At 40.6% G+C, this 19,284-nt stretch overlaps 2 protein-coding genes across 4 annotated transcripts in view; both read right to left on the bottom strand.

The window, feature by feature from the left end:
* Nucleotides 1-13,411, bottom strand: part of mta2 (metastasis associated 1 family, member 2) — a 39,542-nt gene extending 26,131 nt beyond the window's left edge. The window contains exons 1-2 of the mRNA XM_030075640.1: nt 12,990-13,411; nt 1,393-1,460 (exon numbers count right to left, since the gene is read on the bottom strand). Coding sequence (XP_029931500.1) covers nt 1,393-1,460; nt 12,990-13,017 — 96 coding nt within the window. The 5' untranslated portion in view covers nt 13,018-13,411. The remainder of the gene's footprint in view (nt 1-1,392; nt 1,461-12,989) is intronic.
* A 1,130-nt stretch (nt 13,412-14,541) lies between these two features.
* Nucleotides 14,542-19,284, bottom strand: part of eml3 (EMAP like 3) — a 53,911-nt gene continuing 49,168 nt past the window's right edge. For all 3 annotated transcript variants that reach the window (XM_030076177.1, XM_030076178.1, XM_030076179.1), the window contains 5 exons: nt 17,961-18,058; nt 17,008-17,095; nt 16,797-16,895; nt 16,497-16,627; nt 14,542-15,446 (listed from right to left, as the gene is read on the bottom strand). In XM_030076177.1, coding sequence (XP_029932037.1) covers nt 15,240-15,446; nt 16,497-16,627; nt 16,797-16,895; nt 17,008-17,095; nt 17,961-18,058 — 623 coding nt within the window. In that variant the 3' untranslated portion in view covers nt 14,542-15,239. The remainder of the gene's footprint in view (nt 15,447-16,496; nt 16,628-16,796; nt 16,896-17,007; nt 17,096-17,960; nt 18,059-19,284) is intronic.

Below are 19,284 nucleotides of genomic sequence, written 5' to 3'. Positions count from 1 at the left end.
GGTGTACAAAATGACAATACAATTGATACCTGGTGACAGGATAACACCAGTCTAACTGTATTCTTTCCCTTATCGACATTCATGTACAAAGTGTCTAAACACGTGCCACAGTTAGAAGCCATGCTTGGCGATTGTAGTCTCCCATGGTTTTAAAGAATACATTAAAACAGCTTGCACATGCACACTGCTGCATCAAGAAATATAATCAATCATTTAAATGAGACCACCATTGTATTTCTCCCTAATATGATGTCATCATGCAGGCAACTAATGCATTTAGCGGGACTTCCCTGCTAAACGCAAAAGTTGTGTTGACCAAGTTGTGTTGTGTTGACCACAATAGCTGTGTTGACCAAGCTACTGATCTGCTATTCGGACAACGGACTCCATTGTTAAAAATGAGTAGAGTGCAGGTTCAGTTAAATGTTAAGTAAAATGGTGTTTTCAAAACCAGCAGTACTTATATCAGTACTCGTTACGAGCATGTGCCCAAAGGCGAGTACTTGTATTTGGTCTGAAAGTAAGTGTTTAGTTTTTAATTTTTTGAAACAACAGCCCCTTTTACACACCAATATTGTAAAATTGCTGGAATAAATTTAGCGGCCAACACAGACCTTTCTGCTATGTTACCGTACAGCTATCATTCACAACACTTGAGATACCAATAAATTCCTCTGTCGTTACTTCACAGAATTTCCCACAAATGAAGCCTAATTTTTGTGCCAAAGTTGGTGCAGTTTTCAAATATTTTGCAGTCATCTCTTCATCTGCCTGAATGCTGAAGAGCTCCCTGATTTCCACGTCGGTCCAATTTGACATTTTTGCCACTGTCATCAAAACACTTTGGTGGATTGTGGTTTGATTTTCCCTGCTACAAAGCTAATCATACTGGCTCTGTTTTTATAATGCACGAGGGGTGAGAAAAAAATTTGTCATATCCCTCCAAACTTGTGATTGGCTCACACAGTTGAACAACAGAGTGGCCTAAGTCATAGTATTGTGGCATTTTGTGTGCTTGTGTCACTACTGTCAGGATATGTTCACACATGTGGTTGTTAATGAAAATGACTGCTAACGGTACTACTGCTTAAACAGCAAAATTGGTGGCTACTGATTTGCTGGCATTTCAACATCAGCGTCCTTGTCAGCAAATTAATGTGTATGTGTGAAAGGGGTTGCTGGGAGTCTATGACTTCCAGAAGTTGCCTCTGATGGTGGTGAATTTTTTTTAGATTCTGCATGGGCGGCAGCGATAACAGGAAAACAACAGGAAATAGGGAAAAAAAACAAACAAACAAAAACCGTAACTTTTAAACAGAGTTAGATACAGCTAAATGATCAATGATGTCAAAGTAGGCAAGTGTTTAGTGGAGACAAAGACAGACAACCAACCTTGTTGAGCTCTTCTATTCTGCGAATCAGGTAGGGGTTACTGGAGGAATTCTCAAAGTACACGTAATCTAGAGGAGAAAGATGGAGAAAACAATATCAGAATCATAGTCTTTTCAGATAGGAAAATATCAATGGCGTGAAAATAGACTTTCAGTGTTATTACAATTTAAATGTTCTGAAAGGAAAATCACATGCCAGTAACTGTGTGGAGTTTGGAGTTAAGTGTCTTTCACTGAATGAAGGGAAACCCACTGAGAAAATAGAAGGTATAGGATTATGGTTAGACCAACATAGGGAGCCAGTATTGGTCTTCTGTTGTCCTTTGAAATAAGGCAGAATCCTTGAAAAAGAGAATTGCACACCTCCATTGGTGAGGTCTATAGCTGGTTTCTATTTGTACATATATGCCGTTGAGCTGATTTTTGTTCTTGAAGAAGGCATTACGTGCCAAAACGTTGATAATTAACAAAATAAACAATTTTGCATAAGAGGCATGGGCGTGTAGCTTCCCTCTCCACCTTATCCACCTTACGCTGGAATGCAGAAGTAAACAGCTGTTTGAACTTCAATTTTTTTGTGCCGCACTTCTGTTTGAATTCCTCCCTACTAACTAGGTGTACTAGCTTATTTGATGATATTGTGGGAGTATTTTCTGATCAGAAGTGCTTGACTGAAACCACACACACACACACACACACAATATCAAAGTAATACACGGAATTTGACGAAGAATTTGTCAGAATGTGGACGCAGTAGGGATGCACACAGATATCCAGTTGACCAGTTGTTTTAACTTAACCAGATATTCAAAACTGTTAAACAATTAATTACCATTCTTAAAATTTTTTTAAAAAAAAATCTCCACTAATTTTGTAGGGTAAACATAAAAAATGTTAACTAAAATAAACATGAGGTGTGAGATTTAATAAGCCGTAACAAATAATGATGAAGTTACGTTATTAAGTATGTATCTTGTGCCAAGACTCACCTCAGGCAAAATGAAGAGAACAAGAAGCTCAGTTTGGGATGACTTTACGAGAGAAGACCCCAATGCTCGTTGTAAACTGCATGATACAGTGCTGAAGTACAGCGGGAGCACCAGCAACATGCTGCTACACATAAAAAACAAGCAGCCAGCCCATCAAGAGAAGGCCACACAACAAATGACCCTCACCTCATTCTTACTGGGGCCTGCAAGACTGTGTGACTCACGCTGTGCTGAGGAAGTCACCCAGAGGATCTATAGAATGACTGAGGTTGAAGGCGAGGGCTTCCATCAGCTCATAAACTACCTCGAAACACAGTACAGTATGCCACCAAGACAGACAATAACTTCCTGAACTGAAAAGCACTACCAGGACAGCTCATGTGCCTTAAGAGAGGAGTTAGCTACTGTCTGGAATGTTGCACTGACTACTGACTGCTGGACGGCTCTGACCATCAAGGGCTACATACAATCACATACTGTTATATTAAACAAGAGTGGCAGATAAAATCAGCAGTGCTGCTGACACAACATCTGGAAGGAAGACCCACTGCTGAGAATCTCGCAGAAAAATTGAATGGTGCTGCTCAAACTTGGGGCCTCACTCATCTTGTGACACAAAAAAACAACCAGTAATGACAGTGGTTAGCTGGATTTAAAAATATCCGTTATGTACATCCCTAGAACGCAGTTTATAAAAACGAGGCGTCTCTCCATCATTACAAGCGTTTTCATAGTGCTGAATGAACAGAAAAAACTATACCTAGAGTTTGTATCGTGTTTTCCGGTCATTAATGTGTATGCTGCAGCAGCAGCTTGTCTTCTGACCATCTGTGTTTCACCGAGGGTGGGGCTCAGTCCCACACAAACACACAGGCACGAGCGCATGAACACATACACCCACAAACACCCACAGACAAAGAGACAGAAAGGCGGCACACTTGCAAGAAGAGCTCAACACCAACTCTCAGCAGTTCAACCGCACCGGCAGTTTTAAATTTACTGAGGAACTTTCTTTGATTGAAAAAAAATTGCATTAATTGATATCCATTAAATTTTAAATAATTTCATATTGAATTGTTGTAGTCTCAAAAATGTCTTAAAAAACACAGAATCACCTGCCTTTTCCTGTCTATCTCCACTGTGACTGTCAAATAAAGCAGAAATGCCAAAAAAATTACCTTAAAAAAAACAAACAAAAAAAAAAAAAACAAAACTTAAAAACACTGAAGAGCACTACAGCAATAAAAAAAAAAAAAAAACATCAGCAATTATCAGTGGAACCCTAGTTGCAATATTAATCTTTGTATGGCCTTTAGTAGACACAATCAATTCACCAACATCAAGCAAGCTGTAATGAGTACCGTGTGAGGTCCAACAACAGTGACCACTGGAAATGAGGAGCCATCTGATACTACACAGACATGATGGTCATGACACTAACAATGAGATAGCTACAGCCTCTGTTGTCTCAGTTCAGAGATGACAGGCCTCTGCCTTTTCCCAACTCACCGGACCTCACACACCATTCCGTAAAACCACCACAAGTCAATCCCTATACATGCAGCATCAGGCCAGCATTTACTTTAGCAGGAACATTATTAGCAAAGAACTCAGAGGTGCAAAAAACAGATCAATATAAATATAATTAGAGACTGTAATCTGGTTCTACACCACATCTTTACCACACTGACAATGGTCCAGAACCCATGTAGTACAATTATTCCCCCTTCAAAATCACTTCAGTAACAACCAAAATCACACTGAAAGATCAAGGTCTACAAACTACCCCCATAATGCCACATCAAATTATATCAAATAGTCTGGCTGGATCAAATCCAGCGACTAAAATCATTTCCCAGTATTAATTCAAGAGATGATCTGGGAATGGCTTTGGTATGATCAGTGTGTTTGCAGCTGGTCAAGTAGAGGAATTCTCATGCTCTAGGAGACATGTGCAGGTCACATTAAAAGGCCAGGAGGCCAGCAGGCCACCCGAGAGCAGTGTGACGGTCAGATGAGCAAGCAATCTGCAGTGCAATCAGCATTCTGCTACCGAATGCACAGGAAAATATTATCATGCATTCATCACATCTCCAACCAGTGTCTACTGTCTAGTCACAAAACAAAAAGTCAGGAGGAATAAAGCAGGTCTGTCTGTCAGTGAAACTTCAGGCTACCCAACTAGTAGGCTTTGCAGTTCCTTGTGGTAGCCAAGAACACCAGATAGCAGCCAAGAGCTGGTAAAATTCTGGCTGTGGTTTCTACTCCAGCCTTTAGTGGACACTACTCTGAAGGAAAAATCCACCCTGAGATCTGCTTAGAACTTGAAGAGAGAAGACGCGCTTTGTAGGCTTGACAATGCTAATGCAAATGTAAATTCAGCTACTGTCAATCACTTAACTAGTGTAGCTAATGACATTAACTACACTAGCTACAAGGGGCATGTCCTTGGATGAATGCATGTGTGCATGCCTTGGACTGTGCATCATAATATTAACTAGGGCTGTACCCAAATCACAATTTCCAGCGTTTAGTCAGAGTCAGTCTTTCAATACGATGAATTGACAATTCATTATTGATCTCCACAATTCTCCAGTTTATTATTCCAATCACTTGTGACTCTGCCAGCTCTAGAAGGATATAAAAAAATATATATTTTTCCATTCCCAAATGCAATACTCTTTTCAGAGAAAGTGTCTTGTTTTATTATAAGATTGGAAATCCCAATAACTACCTAAAAAAAACATGACACCACCTTCTGACTTGACTGCACAGGTAATGATTTGACTCTTCAACTTTCGGGTCATGTAGGTTATTCTTAACTTCCCTAAGAATGACCTACATGGATTAAGTTCAGGCTTTCACAAAGAGACAATAATAGCAAATAGCAACACCTAAGGTTTGCTAACTTACGGATACCATAACTAGCCAATAGGCCTGAGCCAACTGTCACTGTTGGTGTTCAAATTTGTATCCAGAAACCCAGCTCCAACAGTCGTTTATGACACCAGCTAGTTTTGTAGTCGGGTTGCCCTCTTCTGACACTAAAAAAATGTACATTCACTCCATTCATTCCCGGATAACTCAGATATTCCTTTTTGTGAATTTCAACAACATGGCGTTAAAGGTGTCAACTGAGGAAAATAGATGCCCTTTTGTTTGGTATACCCCATGGAGGAAAATTCTGAATTTCTCCTCCTTTGTGAGCTTTAAGTTATGCCAAGATGACACTGTGAAAGCCAGATTATCACAAGTCAGAAGTTTACAGAACACATATTCTAAGTTTCAAATTCCCATGACTGCAGCATTAGCTGGTACAGAATGGTGTAGAACGTAAACAAGTCAGGGTGTATTATCATACAAGCTAATTAATACCTATTAGAAAGAACATTTACAACCTTTTTTGGTTGGAAGATATTAAGACATAGTTGGATGTGCTTTAAGTTTCCCATTTCATATCCATAATAATAAAGACAATCATATTCTTTGTGTGTCCTCAGCATAAGAGCTTTCCACAACAGCAATTTTCATTTGTGTGAGCCAAAGTCCGCAGTATAGTTGACACAATGACACAATTTGTGAGTTGTGCACTTGAGTGTCCTGTTTTGTGCCAAAAGCAATCCCAATGCACAAAACCTGTCTTTGTTACTGAACACAATATACATTTAATGAAAAGCCTATGAACTGCCAAGATATGGTGAACTGTCGTGGTCAGCGCTAGGACTGGGCAATATATTGCGTATGATCCTGTCCAAAATGAACATTATTTATCTGCTAAATGCGCGTGAATTTTGGGTTTGGTGGATAAATAAACAGGTCTGTAGCCAGGTGGCTGGTGAATAATTTGTAATTACAGCATAGGGGCAAGTTTACATCACTGTTTTTATGTGTGCCAACTAATGTGACTCTCACTGTCCATCGTCCTATTGTGATGTCAGCCAATCAAATCGAAACAGTTCACTTTACTAATGACTGTTTATCAAAAATCTCATTGTGCAGATATGTTTTTGAAAGCACCAACAGTCATCCTTACAGTATTGTCACAATATTGATAGAGACTCTGACAAAAATATCTTTTGATTTTGTCCATATTGCCTCAGTCTAATCAGGGCTTCCAGTATGCATTGTCCTCACATACAGTAACAGTAGCAGCACTGTATCCAGTGGAAACTAATTGCGTACTTATTACCAGAGAAATATGTCAATTTTGCACTGCACCCATTTAAACTCTTGATCTTAATGTGGGGTAGTTTTAAACATCTCCAGTAAGTTACAACATGTCTGCTTGCTGTTTACAAAAGCTGTTATTGACATCTGCCAGTTTGAAGCAAACTGTAGAAAGAAAGTGCGAGACATTGATTCCTACCAATTTTATACTGTATACATGGACCGCGTCTGGCACAAAAAAGGGGATGAAGTTGAAGACCAGGATAATGACCATATGAATAACTGCAATATATTGAGCGATCTGTGCTGCTTGCAGTTGTACATAGCTTGACATGATTTTAACCATTATAAAAAGTAATCAATCAAAATCAGTTTGAGGTGGTCAATGCTGATTTCAGCTGTGTATGGGAAACACTACTGATTAACTGCAACTTGTCGCAACAGTCACAGGACTTAAAGAGGCTGTCTGGTAGCAGCTGAGTGACAGTGTGTGAAAAGCAAAGGGTGATTTCTGTATTCTCTAAGTAATGAAGGTGGAGATTTTCATTTGATTTCCTGAGATTGCTGCATGTGCCTGTGCCATTCCACCTGCCCAAACCCTGAGATGAAGTTTCTAGGAGAAAAAAAAAAAAAAACAAATATCAAATTACAAAACCAGGAGTTTATCCACATCGGAATAATGCCTCGTCTTCAGCCCTTGGTGGTCTTTATTACATCCAAAAAGGTAACACCGTAACAAAACAACACAACTGAAAATAAATTATAGCTTTCAGTTTCTTGTGTCTAAGCGTTTTGGGGTGGAGTTTCCTGTAATCTCTGCCAAGCAAAATACTGAAGAAGTTGTTTGTGAATCATCTTAACTTGCTGATATCTTATTATGCACTGTCCTAATACCATATATGCAGCATTTCCTGGTACTGTTTGATTCAGTTATGCGCTGTAATGTGACTTCACAACAAGCTCCATCTGATCTTCCCACAAGCAGGGACACAAACCCTCAAGAGGACGAGTGTGGTTCAGATGCTTCCATTTCCACTATGCATTATCACAACCATGGATGGGTAAGGACTAATTCATACAGGGAGAGAATTTCTTGCTCTACTTAGCAAGTTGATGGGGAGCCCAGCCAGAGAAGCAGCACCTCCTGGATCACACTGGAAGAACGCAACGCCGCCACGTTACATAACACTGCTTGAACCACTGAGAGGGGAATCGCGCTCTCATCTGTTTGACATGGCTCAAGCTCAGGAGACACACTGACAGAGGACAGAGGGAGTTATTCTGTCCTGCCCCTCCATCTCTCCCTTGATCAGCCATGTTCTGGCTTTGGCGCCCAGTGGGACAAATTAGAGTGTGATACTATTCCAGAAGCACTGTGGGTCCAGCTCAGTGTATCAGCGAGACAGAGGGCTGTAGAGGAGCCTGATAGATCAATGATCCAGAGAAAGACAGCGAGGCTGGGCTTTGATAGGGATCACAGTGTATGCCCTACTGAAAAAAACTCACCTCAGCTTTCTCGTTCCTCAGCATAATCACACACTGCTTTTGAAAAGGATCAATTGCATTCAAATTCTTTTCATCAATGGATATTTTAAGTGCACTAAAGGCTGAATAAGTAAATACCATTGTGGAGAAAAAAAATCTACAAAGAAATTAGGCGTGAAGGCTTGGGCAGTCTTGAGTGTTTGTTGTGAATGTATGTGACTGGAGTGGCGCAGTATGCCGGGTGCTTGAGGGTGAATGAAGAGGAGGAAGCCCTTTGACTAATCTCTAGGGAAGATAATGATCTTACATGCAGGCTGAACACTGTGTGCTTCTGTATGGCTGTTAATATAGGCGCTCACTCACACAAACCTGCCTGCACCAGCGAACTGCAAAAGAAAGCCTTTATGAATACGGAGTCCATGGATACCCATCTCACAAACGTGAACAAATTCTGACAGATTCTAATTAATATCTAATTGTCCTGAGTAATGAAGTTACTGGCATGTAGCGTTATGCTTGATGTCTGCTACAGAACAAAAGCATTGGGCTAGATCAGAACGAACATTTTTACTCAGTAACAGCGGTACTGATCCCCTCCATAAGCATGGTTTGACCATAGATCAGCAAAATACATTATGCTGCTGTCAATAGTGTCCTTTAGTGATAAGACAGGACCCCAGCCTAACTGACCATGAAAAGCAGCACTGCATGGTCTTGGGTGAAACAATAACCCTGATTTTTCCCAATCCATACACTCTGGTTAAAGGGGGTGGAGTGGCACAATTACTAGTCTTGATTTCAAGAGCAAAATTATTTTTATTTTAACACTTGTGATATCAACATCATGACATTTTACTACATCAAGGTTTCCAAGTGAAAATAAAAATTTAAATAATGTGTTAATATTCTACAAGAAGCATGTGTAAAGTAAAGTTCTTATATTCACTTTTTCTAGAGATGCTCTGATTGATCGGCCTGTGCTTGGAATCGGACGATTTTTTGCCCGATCGGCCATGACCAGTGGTAGGCCAGTCAGCCTCAGTTTAGCCAATTGTGTGCCGGTAACATTTATGCTGCGTTCACATGGAATCCAGCAGACGACAGCACAGGAGTCCGACGGAACAGCAGGACAGCAAAACAAAACACGCATGTAGATATGCTGCTATGGTGATGTCATATTGCTTACAAAAATCATTGCCTTTGCTACTATTCTCTCCACAAATTTTACCGTCCTGCTCTCCTCCACTTGAATGACATTCAGGTCTATCATCTGTCAGATTTCATGTGAACGCAGCATCACACTTGTGTGCTGCACATGGTTCAGTTACATGCAGACAATCATTCACACAACATGTTGGCAGTGTGGAATTATCTTACAGTAAGCGGAAAAGATAACAAGCTTGCAATTTGCAATTTATGCAAGTGTAAAGTGAGTCGTGGAGGATCAACTTCAAAATCATTCAGAACAACAAACCTAATTAGACACCTGAAGCAGCACAATGCAATTTTTAGGATTATTTTATAACTGAGAATTGGTGCTGTGAAATATTATTCTGTTGTTCTGAGACCTGTTGAAACTGTTAAAATTTGGGAATTTGTCATTAAAGACAAGTTAAAAAATATCTGTATGCTCTGATTTATAGTTCTTAAAAAGAAAACCGGAATTGGCCAAAAACTGGAATCAACAAATCAGACTTGGGGGAAAATAAAAATTGGATATTGGAATCAGCCAAAAAAATTACAATTGGCGCATCTCTAACTTTTTCACACTTAACTGTGCAGCCCTACTGAGAAGAACGATGAAAAATGAAACATTTTTTGAGGAAACCCTTGCTGTGCTTCCATTAATATTTTCCATTATGAGATGCAAGGTGGACATGGCCAACATATAACATGTGTGATAGGCACAGTGCCCTCAGTACCTCTTTTACTAGTCACAGAGAATTTGCAAAGGCTCTGTAACACAAACTGAGGTGGTCATCCGTCTCAAGGACTCCATGATCCACAACACACATATTTTGGCTGCTGTGTGGAGTTTGGGATGTTATCAGAAGACACCATATTACTGACAATGTTTCTCATGGTGAACCAGTGAAAAATGACCTGACCTCTACAACAAAATTACTGTTAAAGCCCAGCCTGAGGCCAATACTGCCCATTACATTTGTTTCACTACAGCGTTTGAATTATACAAGCATACAAGTCAACCTTGTTGCAGTGTGCTACTTAAAAAAATCAATTTGTAAGTCATTACATAATCATATGCTTGTTGCCAGCACTCTCACTGCAATATTACAAAGGCCAGATTAATTGTTACGCTCACCATAAAATTCTATTTGCCACATCATACAACGTCCCTCCTTGTACAGGCCTAAATTCCACAGCACACATGATCTGCTGCATTAACCCTCTCAGTAAAAGCTCACTTCTGGGATACAGCTGTATCTGTCAATCCTTTTTTTCCTTAGAAATCCCACATGTCTAAGAAGCAATGGGACAACAGAATAAACCTCTAATGGTTTCCTTGTGTGTGCACTCCCAGACAAAGTTCCACCAGGATGCCTGCCAGCACTGGTGCACATGCAGGGCTCACAGCAAGTCCGTTATGGTATGAGGAGGAGCTCAGAGGCTGGCCCGTAGGGGGCTGATGGGTCACAAGGCCGGTCAGCTGCTGAAGGACGGTACCTGCAGTGGCAGCAGCACAGACACCCTCTCACAGCCAACATGACTGGAGGAGCAGGGGGGTGGGGGGCTCTAGTGGAATACACAATCACTTCAGAGCAAAAGGAAACCGTACCACCAGCAGGACTAAAACCACCTAACATACTAAGCCTATTTCAATTAGTGACACAGAACCAGAGGACAATACTAATGTCGAAAACAGTGATATTTTTATACTGCAGCTGACGACAGCTGTTATTTTGTGCTGATACTCAGTGTGTCTCAATCTGACTTCTTTTTTACACCCTGAAATTTCAAATACTCACTGTTTCCTCCAGATTTTTTTTTTTTTTTTTTTTTGAAACAGCATTATAAGCATCATGGGACACAACTCTCCACTGAAACCAAGACTAATGAAATTGCAGTTGGCATCTCTTAAGACGGTGACAGCAGTATCAGTTTATTCACACCAAAGAGTTTAGCTCTCAATTGCAACGTGATTGCAAACATACATTAGAATTATAACAAGCAGAATGCACAAAAGTGAAATGGGATGCAAAGCTCGTGCAGCTGCTGCAGACAAAACAATGCAACCTCTGTAATGCATCTGTCTTATAACAACTGATATCCCATTATAAAATTCATAATCCCTGTAGACCCCTAAATGACGACAAACATGCCAAGGCACACTGCTGAAGCAACTATTTGCATTGAGCACGGAACAGATGCAGCATATTTTGCAGAACGGTGTTTAATCACCATGACCTAAATAGGCTACAGAGACTCTTATGGGACCTTACACAACGATAAGCCTGTCAGAATATCTCATTGTCAATTCAGCTTCCCCTGCGTCCAAAAAAACAGCAGACTCAAGCCAGGTACCATATGCTTTAGAACTATTATTCATGCTCACACACGACAAACGTTGGTCATGGTGTGCCACACCAGCATCCACTATAAAGCACTGAGTTACCTACAGCCCACGGCCCGTGAAATCAATGGAGCAAACCCGAGCAGACATTCGGTCATCTTACGCATGTTTACCGGCGTTTTTCTACTCAACGGCAGGTCGACAAAGTTGGCACACGAGTGTGGTGGAAAGTCTTCTTTAAGCGAACAAGCCTACTATCAAGCGAGTTTCACTGCTTTCTCCAACACAACTGACACATTTCACAGCCTGCCTAGTTACTCAGTATTACTAATATTTCGTAACTTGTAAAGGCACTAGCGTTAGTTTGCTTCCAGCGGCTGCGGTACTTGCTGTAAGAAAACACTGGGTCACAGCAACTAGACAACCCAGTACTGAATTTTACCCTGGTAGTAAGTCGGTTAACTTTGTTCAGCTGTTTTCTGTAAATTTATCTGTCGCGCAAATTACGTTTAAGTAACGATAACGGTCACTGGCGTCATGAAACTAGTCTGCTTCTTGTACAGATAAACAGTAGTTACCAGAAAATAATAACCGTAAGAACTACAAGAAATACTCAGGCATGCAGCTACCAGCTAACCTTGTGTGTTAGCTAGCTAACAAAAGTTAGCAGGCAAAGTTAGCTCACACGGCTAGCTACCCGTTGCATATGAAGTGGTATGGCGGAGTCGATAATGAAATAGCCCTCCCCGCTGATAAAGCCAGAGGCCAGTTTAGCTATCACGGGAATAGCTAGCTGTAGTTAGCGGCTAATCGCTCTACAGCTAGGAGCTAGCTAGCCCCGGTATGTTCCGTTTTCTCCCGTATGCACAGATCTAAACGCCGAAGTGTGTTTGAAATACGGCAATGCATGGCTGCCTTGCTTATAAGCAAATACACAAACCAACTAAATAACGATACAATACAATTTCTGGATGGCCCGAGACAACCATTCATTTCGGTATATATATAATCCACCAGGCAGCAGTTATATGGATAAAACTGCAACTTCCACAACCGGTTCATACAGTTCGCTGACGCCCGCCGCCGGGTAACGTTATTCGATGAAAGAAAAGACGAACCAGTTTTAAAAGTTGCAATTTCCTTAAGTAAAACTGAGCTCAGGGTATCGAATGCATGCCGAAATGTACATTATCCCCAATAAAAAGGTTTTAAGTGGTCTAGTAGGAGTTTGTATATTGTCTGATTGCCGGAATTCTGAATTTGACGTTGGATTGTCCCTTCAACGGAACGTAGTCGCGGCTAGGGAATAGCTAGCTTTAGTTAGCAGCTAACCGCACAGACAGCGAGCAGCTAGCTAGCCACCTTGCTGCCGAAACGAACAATCACGTTGTGGGGGGGCTCTTCAAAATATAAAACAGTCCTTACCTCCCACTCGATACATGTTGGCCGCCATTCTCTCGTAACCCTTATCAAACACAGTCCCAGGGATATCCCCACTTGCGTAAAAATGTCGATGTGGATCTATTTTATTCCTTCATTTATCGCAGACACCCCCGCCGTGAAACAAAGCCGGCTCCGGGCACAACAAGCCGAGCTGTGGCGGGTAAAAAGTTGAAAGTTTCCGTTAGTAACGTTAATGTTCCGGAGGTGATCCCAAAAAACGACCGTCTTTGTTTTCGGTCCCTCAAACGACCTTCCTCTACTCTTCCTCTTCCTCACTCACTCACTCATTCACACACACAGCTAGCCTGTCTCTTACTCCACTCTTCCTCCCATCCTCCGCTCCCAGCTTCATCCTCCTCTTCTTCACCTCCGCTCAGTTCAACACACACTCGCTCACACACATACACACACACATTCACTGGCCCCCTTCGTTCGTTCGTAAAACGTCATCTTCGGAAATCGTCGACAGTCTCCGGAACTACACAATGAACTTTTTATAGAACCAAATTTAATAACCAATAGATTTATAATGCTAAGAAATACATACACATGTGCATCTCCCCGTCTCCGCCACACACACATACACACACACACACACACACACACACGCACGCACGCACGTACGAACGCATGCATGCACACATACATACACTCACACACGATGACTACTCAACTCAAAGCATAGCAAGTTCTGAAAAAAAATCACTTATAATAACAATTTATGTATTAACGTTAATGCACTATTTAATTATGCTACTGATATTAAATTATTATCTCTCCCCTCTGGAGAGATGTTACTGCTGACAAACTGTTGAGTTGCATGAACTCAATTTGTATGTGAACCCAAAAAGTTTTTTTTTTTTTTTTTTTTTAATTGATGCATTTAACATATTTTAAAAGCCACATTTAAAATTCAGAATCACAATAATCTGAAGTGGTCTGTAATTTTTATATAACCTTACAATCTTATATAATTCTTACATAAATTTAACTAGAATTTCAAATTGAATTTTCTCAGTTCAGATTGAGCTTACTGGGGTTTTGGGAAAAGCGAATGAGTAAAGATAGCTGTCACTACCACAGCTATTACTGCGAGGGGCTGCACTTGTATTGGTTGAAAATACTGCTGGTTTTCATTGGGTTGTTTAAGTTTTTGCTCTTGCTAGACTTGCATAACCCATGATAAAAAATGCACCAAAAGAGAGTCAGTGGCGTGTGAAAACTAGTAGAGGTTGTACCATTCTGCTCCCTTTCAGATTGTTTATTTTTCCTAAATCCCTCAGACACCACAAGCTGAATTGAGAAATTGGAAAGTTATGTTGCTTAAAGTCATTTCGCATTGTGTGTGTGGGGTGAGGGCATTGGGGGGAGTATCAGATTGGGTGAGTGGGTTATAATGTCCACTGTATCTGTTTGGGGTTTCTCCACATGACAAAGTTTGGGAGCTCCTGCATGGTAGCAGCTTCTCCACTGCAGTTCCTGGAGCAGTGCTGCCCACTAGTGACACTTAAGACACAACACAGCTTCTAGTCTTCAGTTCTTTATTGGGAGCAATATCTTGATAGATAGAACATCACAGTATTCCATAAAGTTCTCTTAAATATATAAATTTTACAAAAGAAATCAACTCCAAGTGTACTGATCTGCTATTAAAGAGTCAAGAGATGCTGAGTATTGATTCTGACTACCAGGTTTGTCACAGTCTGTCTAATGCAAGCACAAAAACAACTTTAATATTAGCAGAGATGTCGCTCAAACACTGAAACAGTTTGAAATAATAAAAAAATATGCATATTATGTAAGTTTCTTTGTAAGGCATTAGCCATAATGCAGCACTTTGGTAAGTTTGGTAAACATGATGGCAGTTTAATTAGAAACTAAAATACAGGAATGTTCACTGAAACTCTCGCTGTTGCTGTCACTACACAACTAACATTCTGAATCGGCGATGTATTTGACCGCTCGTTATGAAATTCACCATACAGGCCTATTCAACAGGAGTGAAAATATTCTGTGTAAGTATATCACACTGTCCAGTTTCATAATGATTTGATATGATCACAGAGGCTTGTATGAGTAAAATGACTGTGGATTCCAGATGATTCCTCTACATGTGCTGTATGAAAGTGGCCCAGCTGAGGCCTGGCTGAGCCTGTAGCTGTGGCAGGTGTCCCCTCCTTTGTAAACAGTTCCTTCTCTTTGACGTTCAACAACATACACTCCACTGAGCTCCTAGCCGGTGGCAGGTTCTGGAGAGCTGGTGGAGGCGGACGAGGCCGAGGCCAGTCTGTCCCTGCTGTCGCCAACGCCACCCCCCGTCACCCTCCACTGGAGGATGCAGGTGTCCTTCCCTCCCATGGAGAGAAGGTGGGAGTCGCTATGTGTGAAGCAGACGTTGGTGACATGGCTGCCGTGGCCCTCGTACTTGTGGCTTGGCGCCTGGTGGGGAAAAAAGAGCCCAGAAAGAGACACACTTCATCACTGACTCTTTCCATAAAGAGTGTAACCCAGCTGTCATTAGGGAAGGGGAAAAACATTTATTTGACAATTTTTTGCCATGCTGACCCTGAGTTGATATTTTGTCCTTATTTTAGACATATTTTTATTTTATTCAAGGAGGAAAAATCATTGTTGTTACTGGTTTGAATACAACAGATGGTGACCCATTCAAACAAACATTTATTTCTGGGTCTGTGGCACAGCATCATAATTAAAGTCTATCAGTACAGGAAATAAAGACTGAAAGAAAAACCACAGAGACTCATGCTACACCTCCACGAATCAAGAGCCTGGAGGAACTTTGGCTTTTTGCTTTGCTCGTTTATTTCTATCTTTAGGCCTGCAAGAAATGGTAAAAGCTCAAAGTCTGATATGATCATGCTAATTACTTACAGACTTTCAATATATATTGAATCATCAGCCAAGAATCGTGAATCATTTCATATCAGGTTCCCATTCCCATCCCTTCTGATCATTCACACCCAACCACCATGATCAAGTAACTGTGGTATGTATAGCACTTCTAAACATTGATATGTCACTGTCAAATTAAGACCTGTTTTATAAGCTCTATAAGCCATAAGAATCAGAAAATGGACCATCATCACTGACAAATTGTGTAATTCTTCACTGTGAATGGGTTGATCAGCCAAAAGAAAAGACGAATATGGCTTTACTTTGCTGGTGGACGTTTGTCATTTCCAGATTTCCAGTTACATCAATCTAATTTGAACTCTGAACTTTGAAAGTTATGGCTTTAAAAACTGTGTAACTTGTACTCTGAGTATATTTTGAATGAGCTACCTTTTTACTTTTACTTATTTAGATTTTTACTGTACTACCTGTACTTCTACTTAAGTAAAATATAAAATATCAAGTTAAGAAACAAAACTTCTACTTGAGTAGCAATTTCTTGTAGCCTATTCCTTCCAACACTGAGTTTGAACAAATGACTTGTTTACTGATGAGTCAGATAGATTTGAGTGTTACCTTTGGTTTGGGACAGGGGTACTGGAAGAGGTGGACTTTACAGAAGTCATCAGCCACTGCTACCACCCTCTCACTGTGAGAGCGACACAATGCATTGATGTCTGTCCCATCAGAGCCCTCCAACCACACACCTGAAAGAAAACAACACTGCTTCTTTGACATAAATGTTTGACATAAAATGCACTGGAATATCAGCATTTTAAATGGTTAAACATCATCACAACATTTAAAATGCTATTCTTTGATAACTAGCTGACAGTATAATTGGGATCATTTTTGCAGAAAACCGATGGTTCTCACCCATGACATGAAAGCCCAGCACACAAGTGTAGGAGGCCCATTCTCTGTCTTTGCTCTCAAAGCGGTTCCTCAACAGTTTACACCCTGCAGCCACGTCCCCTGTCCCGGCAGACATCCGTTTCCATAGTCAAATCAGCACATTATCATACAAGAATATGTACATGTTCAGTCATGCTATCTGACAAGTGCAAACAGAGGCTCTTTAACTTACAGTAAAGGATCTCATAGTCGCCGGAATTGGACATAATGTACTTCCCATCTTTGGACCAATCCAGATGAGTTATAAAGCTGGAGTGGCCCTGGAGAACAGTGACAACACAACAACCACATATATACCTTTTAATAATAAGTTTCTTGTATCTGAATAGACCCTTTTAATTCCATTAAACTATCATCTAACCTTACACGTTATCAACACATTTGTGTATTGCAGAGCATGTTGTGTGTAAACAATTTACAGATTAGCAAACATGCAAAAACATGTGCAAATGTGTTGCTGTTGAGCATATTGTATAGTTGTACTCAGTAGTTTTTTAAGCTGTGTGGCCTTCCATAAATATGACACTGCAGAGCGCCAAAATACTGTAGCTGGGTATGAACAGGTGCTGAGACGGGGCATCAGCAAAAAAAATGTACACAGTTTTTTTTAAGGACCTCACAAACATTTCCAGGCCATTTTTTTTTATCAATTTTTGAATTTTACAGATGTTTTTGGTGACTGGAAAGCCAGTCTGTAAATTTCCAAGTTATTGCGTGGGAACCATGTTAATTAATGTCATTAGTAACACCCATGTTTACCCTGCTTTTTCATGTCAAAATGGTGAGAAAAGGGTACATTTTTTTTGTACAATGCACAGTGAAATCAGAATTCTCTTGTCATGCATATTAGTTGCTCATGTAACATTTAATTTAAGCAACCAGTAATTGATTTTCATAAACAAATGTCCATTTCTTTATCACTGACTAATACAACACAGGAACTGATGGGTTTACGTTGCCGCTTTATTTGGAATAAAAAGAGGAACTGTGTGGTTATCATGAGTAGCAATATGAAATATGGGAGTTTTCACTGTGTCTGAATACAATCTGCTCTCCCAGGGTGTTCATGCCAAGACCAAATGTATTCATGTGAGTGCATGTGAGTGCATAAAAATCTCAACCAACATTGCATCTCCCAAAGCGGGTGTAGCGCCGGCCGCTCTCTGTCACGCTGTAGATGTAGATGAAGTTGTCATGGGAGCCCACGGCCAGGAAGCTGCCATCTGAAAACACAGAGGCGCATTCACATAGTAAAGAGGGGATTTCCATATGTTTGCAGAGTCTCCCTGGTCAGTTGGTTTTCTTTTCAATAAATGCACAGCATCAGTCAGAACCTGGGTTAGGTGAGGACACTGGCCCCAAATATGTCAGACCAGTATTAGCTTCTGATTATCATTTTTATCAACAATTTTTTTTTTATCTTTTGAAAGTATTTCAATAGCTAGGCTTTCCAGTGTTTGTGTAATGTCGATCTTATTCAGAGAGGGTTCACCTCTGGAATTTCGGTAAGAAGTCATTTCCTGGTTGTGTTGTGCAGAAACAGAAATGGCCTGTTTTACAGTGTTGCCATAAAACACCAGCAGAGGGTAATTACAGACGGTATGAACAACACTGAACTTATCTGTGCCAATTGTTCCTGTGTTTATGCTTGCCCTCCCCTCCGACGCCGTCCTACGCCCACACACAAATTTCTGAAGCTGCAGTCATATCTTAGTGGGACAGACAGGAGATCTGAACTCCCTGCTCGAAAAAATACTCTTCACTCAGCTTTCAGATGGTAAATAGCACATGGGAGCTAGAGTTAGGGTAATGGACTAACAAAACAGGAAATAGCTAGGTCTGATATTTCAAATCAATTGAGCATTCAACAGTTTTCCCTCACATAAGCCATTTTGTGATAACAAATGATAAAATATCACAGCAGGACAGAACTAAAAGCTGGAGTTTTGGTTTGTGGTTAATATCAAAGTGTCTGATTTGCTCTAAAAGTTGAATTCAGTGTATCAACATTAAAGTGATAGTTCACCTATTTTTAAAAATGTGATATTATTTCACTCCCCCCTAGCTGTTCTGTAGGACAGTAGTGGCTCTGTCTTCCTTTCTTTGTTACTGAGTGCTGGATACTGGCTGGATGCTCCAAATGCTAACTGTTAGCCTCCTGCCATTGAAATGGACTTCCCCTCAGCTAACAGCCTGAAAAATAACCACTTTAGTCCACTCTGAAGTAGGTTTAACAGCAGTTTACATGACACTTTCCCCAAACCAAAATACAGATATGACTACCAAGTGCACACAGATGATAGTTTTGCACAAACTACTGTTTATGACTGGATTGTTCCTGTTGTCAACATCAAGAAAGATCCGATAACTTCTGCACTTACTGTATCACTCCACTCCGAGTAGTAGCCACCACAGAGATGGAAGTAAATTGCTTTAGTTTGCTATCATT

The sequence above is a fragment of the Myripristis murdjan genome, chromosome 18, assembly GCF_902150065.1.
Source record: "Myripristis murdjan chromosome 18, fMyrMur1.1, whole genome shotgun sequence".
In the NCBI taxonomy this organism is placed as follows: Eukaryota; Metazoa; Chordata; class Actinopteri; order Holocentriformes; family Holocentridae; genus Myripristis; species Myripristis murdjan.
This window is presented reverse-complemented; position numbering and strand designations above follow the sequence as displayed.